We start from the raw sequence: 15,857 nt of genomic DNA, 5'->3' as shown, positions 1-15,857 counted from the left end.
TGTGTGTGTGTGTGTGTGTGACCCGCTGCTCGCGATCATTAAGGACCTTCATGATGGCGAGCGGGCCCGGGTAAAACTACGTGGTCGGGAGTCGGAGCCATTCCCTGTTTACCTTGGAGTGCGACAGGGATGTCCTCTGGCCCCCACATTATTTAATATCTATTTTGACCATGTGGTTCGTGAAGCCTTCGATGGCTGTACTGGAGGAATTTCCATCTGGTACAGATATAATGGGAGGTTGATCGATGCCCGGGTGCGGTCAAGGGATGGCTCCCTATTGGTCAACCACATTATGTATGCTGATGATCTGGTGATTGCTGCTCACTCAGAGGAGGAGTTGGAGGCGCTGCTGATGAACCTGGAGCTTGCCACTAAGAGATGGGGCCTGACCATCAGCCCAACCAAAACTAAGCACCTTCCTGGGTATTATGTACCAACGGACACTACACCCCAACAGCTCCCAATTGGTGATGGGGCAGTTGTGGAGAGAGTGGAGTGTTTTCCATACCTGGGAAGTGTGCTTATGACCAGCTCCGGTTTGACAGCAGAGGTCTCACTCCGAATCAGTCGAGCGGCATTATCTTTTCATCGGCTGCGTAATGCTGTGTGGAAGCTACCCGGTTTGTCGCTCCGCACAAAGCTTCAAGTATTCTTGGCCACGGTCATTCCCTCCCTTCTCTATGCTTGCGAAACGTGGACCCCCCTAATGGAACATCATCGCCGGCTAGAAACATTTAGGCTGGCCTGCCTAAGATCCATCCTGGGTTTAACCAGGCTGGATTGTGTGAGGAGCTCACAAGTCTTTGAAAGATGTGGACAAAGTCCCATCGGTGAGCTCCTCCGGCAGGCAAGGTTGCGTTGGCTGGGTCATGTAGCCTGCATGCCCGGCCACCGCATGCCTAAACAGTTATTGTTTGGCCGGATAGAGGGGCTAAGCGGAGCTGCACGGGCTGGAGAAGAGATGGAGTGATGTGGTACAGGAGGATCTGGAGCTGAGTGGACTTGCCGACGACTGGTACCAGCAGTGTCAAGATCGGCCTCTTTGGAGGAGGCTTGTGAAGGATGCTGCTGGCCAGTTGGAGGCAGTCGCCCTCCAACAACAACGGAGGGCAGAGGAGCGACGCTCACAACAACGAGCAGAGCGCAGGGTGGCTAAAGCACAGCAAGTTGGCACAGTAGGGGGCACAGGTGGTGCATCAACCAGTCATCTCAGTCATTCGACCCATGTCACCGGTTGGATCTGTCCCGTGACCTCCTGCCAGCGGGCGTTCGACACTTCACGTGGCCTTAACGTGCACATAGCCTGGCACAAGCGTCGTGGTGACGTCACCGCCACTTAGTGGCGAATGGCGGTTGTTTGTTTGTTTGTTTGTTTGTGTGTGTGGTTAGTACGAGATCGAGAGAACAGGGTGGTGGCACTGAGGCCGGTTTAGCGATCATGGGAGAGATGGCAACCGTTAGTTTTATCACACACAAGTATTATTAGCAGCAATGAATGGACTAAGCAGTCTGTAAACTGGACAAGCAATTACCTTGATACACAAGAATAACACACTATAATCTATCTCTGCCCAGACATGAACCTCTTATTTGAGTCGCGTAAAGATGCAGGTAGCCTAGAAGGTGTGTTCGTCCATCATTTGACTCCGACTTAGTTCCTCGAAGCTCGGGTGATGACGGGAGGCCGTTTCCTTGCTCTGTCGGCAGCTGATTCTCGGCAGGAAGAAACACGGAGAATCTCAGCTTGTCCAGCGAGTTTGAGATTGTATGGCCAAAGTTCAGGTACGTATGTTACTTCTGTGGGCAGCGGGCTGCAACTAGATGTGGCGAATACCGCTGGAAGCAAGCTTAGGAGTAATCTCCAGGGTTTTATACTCTCGATGACATCATGGTTGAGGGACACGTTCTGTCGTGCGTTTCATCCAATAGGAGTTGAGCGTTCGATCCTTCTGAATTTCACACCTAGGTGTAAAGTGAGCAAGGCTTAATGGGATCTGTTGTCTGTTTGGACTCCCTTTGTTTGATTTTGGTGTGGTTTGTGTTATCTGGCTTTGAGTGTTCCTACAGGCCCCAGTCAGGCTTTATGACTGTGAGTAGGCATGCCTTTGTCTCCTATCTGAGCACAACACTTCACATTTCTGAATATAAGCCCTCCAAATATTGGCCCCATTCACTTCCATTTTAAGTGCCTCACTGTAACCTCCATTTTGCCTTTTTTTTATGTAAAAGAGGGACATGTCAAAATTAATTTGGCCTTTTTTTATGTTAAGGAGGGACTAGTCTAAATTAATGTTCGTGATAATCAATATTATGACACAAATGCCATCGATTGAGCTTAGCTTGTATTGAACCTGAATATTACATTAAAAATTGCATTCTATTACACACACAGACACACACAAGAGTTATATCTATTAAAATGATGTGGCAAAGTTCAGTATCTGCAATATTTTTCTGATAATTACTGTATATCTTATATTTATTGTTTTATGCTTCTTTACCAGTCATTTGGCTGGCATGTGAATATTTTTTAAACATATTGTCTTCTGATAAGCAGAGCAGTACAATGGATGAAAAATAATCAAAACCACTCCACGCACACTCAACATGGGAGGAGGAAACACCATTCACATCACAGGAGAATAAACAGACATCAAAGCTTCCCATCAAACAATATGTCCACATTGTTTTCCATTACAAATAATTATTATTCACTTCCTTTCGTTCACGCAGTCCATTGTGGTGTTAAAGAGTTCTGTGGATGGGTCGTAAATTACAGAAATAGGTAATTGTTAACTCAAAAATGTTCTGATGTGCTAGGCCTAACTTTGTAATTAATTTTAGATGGACACATGAAACAAAATTGTAGATGCAGAATTTTAGTCTGCAAATTATTGTTTGATCCACCACATGTAATTGAATCAAAATCACTCACTTACATGTGGTGGATCATTACATTTAGAACATTGTCTGATTTGTCTAATCCAAGGGTCTTCAACAGGGTCTGCGGTGGTACCGCAGGTAGTCTGCAAATTATTGTTTTATCCACCACTGGCCAGAGCTGTAGCTAGTGGGGTGAAAGGTTGTAGTGACATAGGGGCTCAAATGTCCAGCGGAGGCCACAACAAATTCAAAACTGCATTATTTTAATAATGACATTATGTAGTCAGGGGACCCAGAATTCCCGGTTACGGCCCTGCCATTGGCATTTGTAATAATTACTTACTTGCACACGAGCGACAGCAAGAGACAGGAGTATGAATTATCGACATGTTGAAGTCTTTCGCAGCTGCCAAACCCTTCACACGACCACTACTCATCACAAGCCACTCAATGCATGACACACATCAGGTTCAGCAGAGCTGCAGTAGAGGGCCGTGTGAGTAAACGCATCTGCTTTGCGTTGGTCGTGCTGTGCAGTTGAGCAGATGACAGCCTGCTTTCAAAACAATAGCGTACTTGCTTGGTGTAAATAAACAGTTACCACTGAGATTATCAAGCTGGCATACAGGGTCCTTGACGTTCCACACACACAAGATGGTGCCTCTCAAATCAACATAATTCAAGATGCACTCATTGTCATTGTTTACCTTGTTACCAATTTTACAAATTTTTAACTAAATCAGTAATATTAAACTATATGTGTAAAATTGATCACTCACATGAGATGAAGACTCCATTTTACTAACCTTATAAAAGTTGTATTCTGCATGGACAGGGTCTGTCTGTTTTTCTGTCTGTCTGTCTACCTGTCTGTCTTTTTCTTTCTTTTTGGAGGAAGTTTAACAATGTTGCAGACCCCTGCTGCACATCCCTGCTGTTTTAGCTGGTCACCCAGCTTAGCCAGGCTGGTCAGTTAGCTGGTTTCAGAGGGGGTTTGGACACTTTTTAGATGGTCAGGCTACCACCCTTACCAGCTAAAACCAGCCTGAGCAACTAAGACCACCCTTACAAGCCTGACTTGCTAAGACCAGCATAACCTGCCAAGACCAGCCTGACCAGCTAAAAAAGGGTTCAAAACCCCTTTAAACCCAGCCTGACCAACTATGAGCAGGCTGAAGGACCAGCTAAAACCAGCCAACCAGCTTATGCTGATTTTAGCTGGTCTTTTCAGCAGGGCAGCATTTAATTATTATTTCAATGGTTTTGCTATGTAAACATCATGCAGTATACACTCACCTAAAGGATTATTAGGAACACCATACTAATACTGTGTTTGACCCCCTTTCGCCTTCAGAACTGCCTTAATTCTACGTGGCATTGATTCAACAAGGTGCTGAAAGCATTCTTTAGAAATGTTGGCCCATATTGATAGGATAGGATCTTGCAGTTGATGGAGATTTGTGGGATGCACATCCAGGGCACGAAGCTCCCGTTCCACCACATCCCAAAGATGCTCTATTGGGTTGAGATCTGGTGACTGTGGGGGGCCATTTTAGTACAGTGAACTCATTGTCATGTTCAAGAAACCAATTTGAAATGATTCGAGCTTTGTGACATGGTGCATTATCCTGCTGGAAGTAGCCATCAGAGGATGGGTACATGGTGGCCATAAAGGGATGGACATGGTCAGAAACAATGCTCAGGTAGGCCGTGGCATTTAAACGATGCCCAATTGGCACTAAGGGGCCTAAAGTGTGCCAAGAAAACATCCCCCACACCATTACACCACCACCAACACCAGCCTGCACAGTGGTAACAAGGCATGATGGATCCATGTTCTCATTCTGTTTACGCCAAATTCTGACTCTACCATCTGAATGTCCCAACAGAAATCGAGACTCATCAGACCAGGCAACATTTTTCCAGTCTTCAACTGTCCAATTTTGGTGAGCTCTTGCAAATTGTAGCCTCTTTTTCCTATTTGTAGAGGAGACGAGTGGTACCCGGTGGGGTCTTCTGCTGTTGTAGCCCATCCACCTCAAGGTTGTGCGTGTTGTGGCTTCACAAATGCTTTGCTGCATACCTCGGTTGTAACGAGTGGTTATTTCAGGCAAAGTTGCTCTTCTATCAGCTTGAATCAGTCGGCCCATTCTCCTCTGACCTCTAGCATCAACAAGGCATTTTCGCCCACAGGACTGCCGCATACTGGATGTTTTTCCCTTTTCACACCATTCTTTGTAAACCCTAGAAATGGTTGTGCGTGAAAATCCCAGTAACTGAGCAGATTGTGAAATACTCAGACCGGCCCGTCTGGCACCAACAACCATGCCACACTGAAAATTGTTTAAATCACCTTTCTTTCCCTTTCTGACATTCAGTTTGGAGTTCAGTAGATTGTCTTGACCAGGACCACACCCCTAAATGCATTGAAGCAACTGCCATGTGATTGGTTGATTAGATAATTGCATTAATGAGAAATTGAACAGGTGTTCCTAATAATCCTTTAGGTGAGTGTACATACAATAATATGGTAGCCTACCATCTACATTTTTACAGGCATAAAATGCAACACTTAATTTTATACAATATGTCACGGGAGTCGCAGCTCCGTCTTTCTACCCAACAAGGGGTCCTTGGCCTGAAAATTGTTAAAGACCCCTGAATGTAACCCCAGCTTCATCCTTTCTGAGTTTTAATCGATGCTAAATTTGTTAAAGTTGGTTCATTTAACCTCCATGACCTGCGCTCATGGAAGCTGGAATGATTGACATATCACAAGGGTGTCTATCACCGTGACAACAGGCTCTATTTGAGACTGAATTGAAGGAAGCTCCTCCTTCTTGACTAAATAACCACTCTCTTTTATCTGGCCTTCACTCTCACTCTCTCTCGGCATCACTGAGGTAAGGCCTTATACATTTCTTTATCTCTTAATTCACTTCTACATCAGTAATGTTGTGAATTGAAACTTCATAGTACAACAAATTTTTGAATGAGGCATATTTCAAATTTTCATTGATTAATGATGATCTATCTATCTATCTATCTATCTATCTATCTATCTATCTATCTATCTATCTATCTATCTATCTATCTATCTATCTATCTATCTATCTATCTATCTATCTATCTAGTCTGTTTTTTTGTGGGTGTTTAGAGGTTTTAGTACCCTACTCAGGGCCAATATATTTGCTTTCCAGTAAATATGATATAGCCATTGTTATGTGTGTGTGTGTGTGTGTGTGTGTGTGTACAAAAGCTGTTATCTGATACCTGAACAGACTGCCATGTGGAGCATGTCTACTGAATGTGTGAGGTCACTCTCAGACAAAGCCGAGCACACATTCACCATGCATGAGCATCTCTGTGAGTACTGCAGTATGTGTTTGCCTGTGTTTTTATATGTGCATGTGTGTATTTCACGGAAAGGACAAGAGAAATACTGTAAATAATAATAATTAGGAGGCTAAAAATTGGGGGAACCGTTGGGATTAACAAAGGCAGTAACAGATGGTGACAGTCTGACTGATGCACACACACCACTTCTTGTGTCTGTTTGTGAATCCGGTTCTGTTGTGGTGTTTTTCTGCAGATGGGCATGCAGAAATGGACAAGCAGAAGCACAATTCTGAAGAACATCAGCCGGACAAACTGGGACAGAAGAAACCTCGGAGGAAAGATACTCCTGTACTCAACAGCCATCCGCTCATACCAGGCAAGACTTTCTCATTCATGAACACTGCATTGCATATTAAGAATTGTTTTCAGAGAATATATCTTTAATACATTTTTTTTGTCTTTTTTTAAACAGAAAATTCATAAAACTCATAAATTCTGTTACATACTGTATGTGATTGAAGCAATGAGAAACCATTTGCCAATGGGTTGATAAGAAAAATAAACCAAAATTAAAGATATATTAGGAGTGGTGGTGGCGTAGTGAGCTAAAGCACATAACTGGTAATCAGAAGGTTGCTGGTTCAATACCCACAGCCACCACCATTGTGTCCTTGAGCAAGGCACTTAACACCAGGTTGCTCCGGGGGGATTGTCCCTATAATAAGAGCACTGTAAGCCGCTTTGGATAAAAGAATCTGCCAAATGCATAAATGTAAATGTATTTTATGTAAAATATAATTTGTAATGTATTCCGTTAGATTACTTAAGGTCAGCAATGTATTCTAAATATATAGGGTTACTTCTTCAGCACTGGCAGATTTTTCACTTGTTTTGACTCTGCCAGTACAGTCAGACAAAATACATGTTAAAAATACATTCTCTGAAACCTAAATATCTTATACAGTTTTGTTTCTAAAAGATAAATAAAACTGATCTTGTTTAAAGGATTTTTAGATATTTTTATAGGAAAACAAAACTAAAATTATTATCAAGAATATGAAGAAAAATGTTTGCAGTATTGCTTTCTCACTCTCTCTCTCTCTCTCTCTCTCTCTCTCTCTCTCTCTCTCGCTTTCTCTTTCTCGATGTCTCTTTGTCTGCGAGTTTCTGATTTCTATGTGATTCTCTTTCGCAGGTGTGAGACTGATTAAAACAGAGGCTCAAATGATTCACCAAGAGGATGACGAGAAGGAGATGAAGAAGTAGATGTGTTTTTAGGTCTCAAAAGCTTTGGTTTTCATTTTTTATTTTGGACTGTTCACTGAGCCTACATTAAATATTGGTTTTGCAGATACTGTTTTGCGCGGTCATGTTGTCATTTTGAGGGTTACACTGTAGAAACACAACTTGCAGTGAAGGGACTTCCTTATAATTAAAACATGATCATTGCAACGTAAATGTAAATTTAGTGCATGTATTTGACAATCCATTTATTATATAGACAGCAAAGACAATTTAGCCTTAATTAACATGCAAAACTATTGAGCCTAATCCTGGAAGCAGTGCTCTTGAACAGATGTGTCTGTGTGTGATATGTATGATATGAAACTTGTCAAGAACATGTTCAGGTCATATTTGACCCCAAAGTCACAATATATAACAAATTATATTTTACTTAAAGAAAATAGGATCTATGGAACAACATTTGTTACATTGTGATATTATTTTCATGACAGTTAAGCACATTTAGCCCCTTAATTCTTATTACCATCATGCAAACATTAATACATGGTAGTATTGATTGTACTTTATATTTAATTTATGCTGGAAAAAAGTAAAATTGACCATTTAAAAGAGACACACTATTGAGAATAATAGAAATTCAAAACACTAATGATTAAATACCTAAATAAAAACTAAAAATACAAATAGAAATATTAGTAAAATGGCCAGACAAATGACATAAATATATATATATATATATATATATATATATATATATATATATATATATATATATATATATATATATATATATTATTATTATTTTTTTGTGTGCTTACATTACAATTACCATTTAGATATCTCATTACCATAATGCTAAGAAATTACTTCTCATCATTCACATCATAATGCAAAAAACATTTACACATCATGTTAGTATACAGTATGTTGTACTGCCTGTAATTTATGCAGATGTAAATTAAAAAATATATATTTTATTACAGTAATTTCTTTCTGCAATACAGTAAAATTCTCATAAACCAGTAAGGAGATAAAATTAAATAAATTAATAATACATACATATACACAGTCTATATATATATATAATTACTGTATATATAATTAAATGATTACCAACTTCAAAATGATTCCATTTTGAAAATAGAAACATAATAATAACTGTGTATTTTTACTTCAGTACGATCAAAATGACTAAAAACGAAGGACATATTACAGTAATGAGAATTGGTGAATAAAACTGTCATGAAAATACTGTAATGCCACAATGCAAAAACAGTCATTAAAGTCCTAAAAAGAGGCTTTTTCTTATTGTAATATTTTGAAATCTGGACGTGTTTTCATGAGTTTTTAACTATATGCAGACCAGACCTGAGGTTGTGTGTAACTGAAACACAAGTGTGTGTAGTGCTGAGGTGAGGTCACCTCCCCCGTCTCAAAGAGATGCTCTGTAGATGTCTGGCTTTGCTGCGAGGGTCTGTAGGTTTTTTGTCTTCTCTCTGTGGCCGGGAGGGCAAGTAGGAGTTCGCACAGTAACTGGGTTTCTTAGTGTATCGCACCAGATGGTACTTGCGACGAGTAGGACCTGCAAAAAACAGAGAACAATCTGAATGATGGATCCTTGATATATATATATATATATATATATATATATATATATATATATATATATATATATATATATATATGTATGAATAGACTGATATTAGACATTAATCTGGCCAGAGATACCAAATAAAGACTCCAACTCGTCATCTGAGCCCTTTGAGTAAAGATTTATTGTCACAAAAGTGCAATTATGGAGCATCAAAACAAGCATGATCACACCTGCCTTCTGATGATTTTTTTCCCCCTTAAAAATAATTAAAAAAACATAATCAACAGATATTAATATTGGAGGAAGGGGTGTTTTAGAAAACATCTGGCAACTTCAGTGTATGTACCTGACTGCAGTACATTAGACACCCAACAGATGGAAGCACAACACTAGAAATCAAATGTTACTCATGCACTGCTTGTACTGAGTACATAATAATAGAAGTATCCATTTGCTTTACTAATGGAGCCATTTGTTGTGTTAGCGAAATAATAATAATAAAAAAGGAACAAAATATAACTTTTTTTTTTACCAAAAATATAGATGTTGCCAGGCAGACACATAATTGACTGAGCTGAACAAGAGTTACTACAAAGCAGAACTATAAAACGACTCATTTAGTCAGTATCTCACTGTGCCATATTTACTCTTCATTTTCAATTAATGTACAGCATTTCATTTTGAGTATCTCACATCTCACAGTCCAAACAAGCTAAAGATGAGGTTGAAGAGGATTTTGCAGAACTCTCAAGATATCAGTGGCAAAAAATGTCAGAAATACAAAATCACAGTTATAACCACAATAAACGTGAGTAATCTTTGCATGTACTGATTTCATTCAGTGAGGAGTGTACTGTCAGCAACTCTCTATTCTGCTGGTGTCAAACACAATTAAACACAAATTTATATCATTATAACACATGTACTATTTTATAACAGCACAGCATCAACCAATCAAAGGAGCACTGCAAAGTTCGCAAATTTGGGCAAAGCATCCTGCAGACATTCATATATGAATGAATTTGAGCTTTTACAGTCATTTAAGAATGAAATGCCAATGAGATGGTTTATATATATATATATATATATATATATATATATATATATATATATATATATACTGGTTTTCAAAAGTTTGGAATAATGTACAGATTTTGATCTTATGGAAAGAAATTGGTACTTATATTTACCAAAGTGGCATTCATCTGATCACAATGTATAGTCAGGACATTTTATTAGAAAAATTATTATTACAAATTCAAAACAATTCTGAACTTCTTAAACTACTTCAAAGATTTCTCATCAAAAAATCCCCCACATGCAGCAATGACAGCTTTGCAGATCCTTGGCAATCTAGCTGTCAGTTTGTCCAGATACTCAGATGACATTTCACCCCACACTTCCTGTAGCACTTGCCATAGATGTGACTGTCTTGTCAGGAACTTCTCGCACACCTTACAGTCTAGCTGATCCTAAAAAAGGTCAATGGGGTTAAGATCCATAACACTCTTTTCCAATTATCTGTTGTCCAATGTCTGTGTTTCTTTGCCTACTCTAAACTTTTCTTTAGATTTTTCTGTTTCAAAAGTGGCTTTTTCTTTGCAATTCTTCTCCTAATGTCTGCACCCCTGAGTCTTCTCTTTACTGTTGTTCATGAAACTGGTGTTGAGCGGGTAGAATTCAATGAAGCTGTCAGCTGAGGACATGTGAGACGTCAAACGAGAGACTCTGATGTACTTATCCTCTTGTTTAGTTGTACATCTGATCTTCCACAACTCTTTCTGTCCTTGTTAGAGCCAGTTGTGCTTTGTCTTTGAAGACTGTATTGTACAAATTTGTATGAAATCTTTTGCATTTTCAAGCATTGTATAGCCTTCATTCCTCAAAACAAGGATTGACTGACGAGTTTCTAGTGAAAGCTGTTTCTTTTTTGCCATTTCTGACCTAATATTGACCTTTAGACATGCCAGTCTATTGCATAATGTGGCAACTAAAAACAAACACAAAGACAATGTTAAGCTTCATTTAATGATCCAAATAGCTTTCAGCTGTGTTTGATATAATGGCAAGTGATTTTCTTCAGTTTAGCATAATTACTCAAGGATAAGGTGTTGGAGTGATGGCTGCTGGAAATGGGGGCTGTCAAATGTAGATTTGATCAAAAATGACTTTTTTCATTTTTTTACATCAGTAATATCCTGACTATACTTTGTGATCAGTTGAATGCCACTTTGGTGAAATAAAGTACCAATTTCCTTCCGAAACACAAAAATCTGTACATTATTCCAAACCATTGGCCGCCAGTGTAAAAAAAAAAAAGAATAACAATTAACTTTTACACTACCACATAGAAAACAAAACAAATTACACCTTTGTGTCGTGACCCATAACAGAGTCAGGGAAGGACAAACTAAACAGTGACAGAATATCAACAAAAATATTCTAGGAATATTCTATTAGAGCGGCATGAATGAAGGACATTAGAAATAATTCACAAGATCATGAATTAATAATAGATTTAAGGCAACAATGCATTATTCTTTCTTTCCCTTTTCTATCTGTCAGTCTTTAAAACCGATGACTCACAAAGCATGCGCGTTTGATGGCTTAGGATGACCTCCAGTTAAAAGATACAGACATTATAATCATCTTTGGTTGAGGCAACAAACGTTTCTACAAGGATTTTGTTGGTTATTTATGACAGCCTATATACATGTAGGCCTAGTTTTGAACTTTTTTTTTACTTGATTTCTATTTTTCTGTTTATTCATTAACACAGTTAAATAGAAATTGATTTTGAATGTTGAGTGTTTTCGAAACGCTTCATTTTCGGTGGAGGGAAACGCTGTACTTGGCCAAATCCACACTAATACTTTTCCTTTGAAAACGCATTCATTTTGCTAAGTTTGCACCTCTCATCCTCCACTGAAAATGGATTGTTTCAGAAACTCTCTCCATTACTGTATACTTTGGAAAACGGTGACTTTAGGAAACTAAAACAGAGTTGTCAAACAAAGCCGCATTAGAGTGGATTTGGCCCAAGTGTGGATGAAAAGAGCACACTAGATTTAGTGAAATCAAAGCGTTTTCAACTCAAAACATATTAGTGTCTACATGGCCTAAAATGTAAGCTACTCAATATTATCTCCTTGTCTATAAACTTTTGTATAAAAGCAGAAATCACACTTAATCGTGTTGTGGTACTGAATTCTTCACGGCTGTGACTCGGCTGAGATATTCAGTATAACATTACTCCTGCTTGTATGATATTTCTTAATTGGCAAAGGATGTTGGCAAACACTTACGGGTCATTAAACTAACATTGAAACCCTCTATAACATACAAGGTTTGTTTCACATCAGCATATGTACAGAGAACGGACACTCTGGAAGCTGTACAGTATCTTACACATACAGTAACAAAAATCAGGATGACTGCAACATCAGTATCACTACTAATAAACAGTTAATAACAAATAATGAGTGGGTTTACATGCACAATATTACACCAATTATGCTTAATAAGAACGTTTAAGGTCATGTAAATGTCCTACCTTTATCATGGTAAGGTCATAAACGTTCAAAGTAAAAACCAATTGGCACACACAGATTTTTGCCCATTACTCCCATTTCTTGTGGCTGCATTTACCGATGTTCTTACCAGTTTATCCAATGTGCACAAGTGTTGTGCAAGTCACATATTTATGTCAAAAACATACCATGTGTTGTCAGAGCTTTTAAATGAACTAATGTTTGGTAGTTATCAGCATATCGGTGTGCATGTAAATGCACTTATTGATAAAAAAATTGCAAAAAAAAGAGGTAAACAAACAGCAATTTTGCAGACATTCTTTGGATGATGTAATCAGGGCCCGTTGAAGGCTGTGGCCTGGTTGCATGGGACTGAAGTTCTTTGAGGTTCTCTTTCTGCTGTCTGGAGGTTTGGTGCTTGAGCGGCTGGCAGATGTTGTGTTGTTGTCCCTGGGGAGGAGATCAGCTGGGGTTGCCTACATTAATGCACACATTTAATTTCATGTGGTTTTGGTTCCAACAGTTCCTGAAAACCACCATGAGATATCATGAATTCGGCCCACGTGGCATAAACAAGACAAAGTCTTGGATTGTTTTGCGTATCTCCGACTCAAAACCAGGTTTGCATGTGAGGCCATGCATCTTTAAAGTCAGGTTTGAATAAAAGAAAGAAGAAAAAACATGAGGCAGGTCCATCAGAGATAGAAAATCTTCAAAATGTCCTTCAAAAAAGAAATGAGATGAGTAATAAAAGAATGTAACCACCAGGTGACAGCACAGAACAGGGTTTGGAGTCTGTTAGTTTGTATCAGTCGCAGAGGCTGCACTGTCTGCCAGTGACGAGGGGCTGTTCCCACAGTTACTGTGCTCCTCTTCTGAGTCTGCAGAGGAGAGCAGATATTTGGCACATTTAGAGCTTGTGTTTCACAGCTCCGACTGAGGTCTGACACGGGAATAACATGCTACGACCACTGACATGCGATGGAATAGTTCACGCAAAAATACAAATTCTGCCATAATTTACACACATCAATGTTGTTCCAAACCCAAAGACATTCTATCTTCCGTGGAACACAAAAGAGGTGTATGCAAAATGTTAGCCTCATTCACCAAAGAAAGTCAAAGGAGTTTGGAACAGCACTGGGGTGAGTAAATAATGACAGAATTGGTCATTCATTTTTGGGTGAACTATCCCTTTAAGAGGAAATGAAGGGAAATGAGAACAAAATATCTAATTTTGAATGAACCAGAGTGCAAATTATGGGGTGTTTGGGGGTGGGGTGCTTAAATATATAAACTTAATGTATAGATATATACATTTCAACAGTGGTGTTGAAGTCAGAAAACCACAAAAGTTAAACAGATGCTCGTAAACCAAAAATAAAATACTTGTAAATTGAAATCGCCATAACAAATTAGAAAGTAGCCAAAGTAACACTTTTTTAGGATCATTTTTAGACGAACATTGACAAAACATACCATTATTATGCAATATTGACATTATATATATCACTTTTTTTTTAATGTGCATATCAAAATCATGTCACAAAAGTTTTACATTTTACAAATCGTTTAAATTCATTGTTTAAAATGCTTGACATTTGGCTCTGAAAGACAACTTGGGTTGCGAAAGCTGGGCCTCCACGGATTTTTGTTGTGAAAATGTAAAAACGTTCCTTAATAAAGTTAACCTCCATTAAAGTTGTTGAACATTTGTGGGGAATTGATTAAAGGCATTTAATAATTGCACACTGGGATGAACCGACATTTGCTCACACATAGAGTAGATGTCCATATTTTTGTCTGACAAATTATACAGCAAAAATGCAGAGAAAGCCTGAGAACACTGAACATGGATGTGAAAGGCGATGCGTGCAAATGACAAAAAAACAACCACTCAGCTTTGTGATTTTAAAGTGGCTTGGTGAAGCTCTCTGGCTGATAGTGGCTGAATCCCAAATCGTACATTATCTATTGCAAAATTCTAATTAAGTGCATCCCAAATAACTGTACGTTGAAAACAGTAGGCTATGCCAAATGTGCCGGAATGGTGTACTATTTCCAGTGGATTTTCAGAGAATGTATCTATGCATGATTTTTGCCCTAACTTGTAGTTTTGAAGTAGCTAGTCCCAAAAAGTATGTAGACTGAACACATTGTATCCAAATCAGGTTTCACAAGACTATAAAAACTACACATCACAGTATCTGTTCCATGTTGAGCTGAGTTTTTGACAAATTTTGGGTTGTTACCAACACCACCGCAGTACATACGTTTAACAGACAATGTATGCGAATAGGGTTTCAGCCACTGTGTGATGCTGGTAGCAGTTTAGGAAGATGATGCTGTTACCATCTGACATTTTGTTTTCACTGTCGCCACCATCACTGTGTGAAGGTGAATTCAGTTCCTCGTTCCCTGACAGTTAGATTAGACACTGGTCACTAATTGAGCTCAGTTAAAGGAACAGTATCCAAAAAATAAATAGACGAACAAACAAAAAGACAGACCCTTTCCTCTGTAAGCTAAAATTTGCCTCCCTATAGTATAATGACTTTGCTGCAATTGTATTAACAAACAAACCAATTAAAAGATAAACCGTTTTCTCTGGTCAGTCCTACAACCACTTGAAGGAAATGTTCACCCAAAAATGAAAATTCTCCCATCATTTACTCACCCTCATGCCATCCCAGATGTGTATGACTTCTTCTGCAGAACACAAATATTTTTAGAAAAAATATCTGAACTCTGTTTTTTCTTTTTGAAGCTCCAATGGATTAAACCACTGGAGTCTTACGGATTACATTTATGCTGCCTTTATGTGCTTTTTTGAGCTTCAAAGTTTAAATCACCATTCACTTCCATTGTATGGACTTACAATATACGTAATATATTTACTGAGATATTCTTTTAAAAATCTTCGGTTATGTTCAGCTGAAGAAAGAAAGTTATACACATCTTGGATGGCATGAGGGTGAGTAAATTAATCACCCATTTTTGGGTGAACTATTCCTTCAATATACTGACCGTGCAATCCGTTTGGCACTACATAACTTTGATTTAGTACTGCACATATACAAACACATAACAAACACAATATTTTCTGTAAAAAGAACATGTCTTCAAAGAACATATATGTACACTCACCTAAAGGATTATTAGGAACACCTGTTCAATTTCTCATTAATGCAATTATCTAATCAACCAATCACATGGCAGTTGCTTCAATGCATTTAGGGGTGTGGTCCTGGTCAAGACAATCTCCT

At 38.7% G+C, this 15,857-nt stretch overlaps 2 protein-coding genes across 5 annotated transcripts in view; one reads left to right on the top strand and one right to left on the bottom strand.

Annotated features, from left to right (window-relative positions):
* The first annotated feature begins 5,748 nt into the window (after positions 1-5,748).
* Positions 5,749-8,033, top strand: LOC127634856 (protein phosphatase 1 regulatory subunit 17-like). Its single transcript, XM_052114581.1, has 4 exons — positions 5,749-5,786; positions 6,143-6,249; positions 6,476-6,598; positions 7,418-8,033. The coding sequence occupies exons 2-4, from the start codon at positions 6,171-6,173 to the stop codon at positions 7,486-7,488; spliced, it is 273 nt and encodes a 90-aa protein (XP_051970541.1). The 5' UTR covers positions 5,749-5,786; positions 6,143-6,170; the 3' UTR covers positions 7,489-8,033.
* A 604-nt stretch (positions 8,034-8,637) lies between these two features.
* The window catches only part of LOC127634836 (dual specificity calcium/calmodulin-dependent 3',5'-cyclic nucleotide phosphodiesterase 1A-like), a 113,792-nt gene continuing 106,572 nt past the window's right edge, over positions 8,638-15,857 (bottom strand). For 2 of the 4 annotated variants that reach the window (XM_052114533.1, XM_052114536.1), the window contains one exon: positions 8,638-9,049. In XM_052114533.1, the coding sequence (XP_051970493.1) occupies positions 8,886-9,049 (164 nt within the window). In that variant the 3' untranslated portion in view covers positions 8,638-8,885. Of the gene's footprint in view, positions 9,050-9,227; positions 13,473-14,943; positions 15,010-15,857 lie in introns of those variants that run through there. The other 2 variants (XM_052114534.1, XM_052114535.1) reach the window with 2 other exon arrangements.

The sequence above is a fragment of the Xyrauchen texanus genome, chromosome 42 (assembly GCF_025860055.1).
Source record: "Xyrauchen texanus isolate HMW12.3.18 chromosome 42, RBS_HiC_50CHRs, whole genome shotgun sequence".
Classification (NCBI taxonomy): Eukaryota; Metazoa; Chordata; class Actinopteri; order Cypriniformes; family Catostomidae; genus Xyrauchen; species Xyrauchen texanus.
The sequence above is the reverse complement of the archived record's forward strand: the minus strand, read 5'-3'. Positions and strand labels throughout refer to the sequence as shown.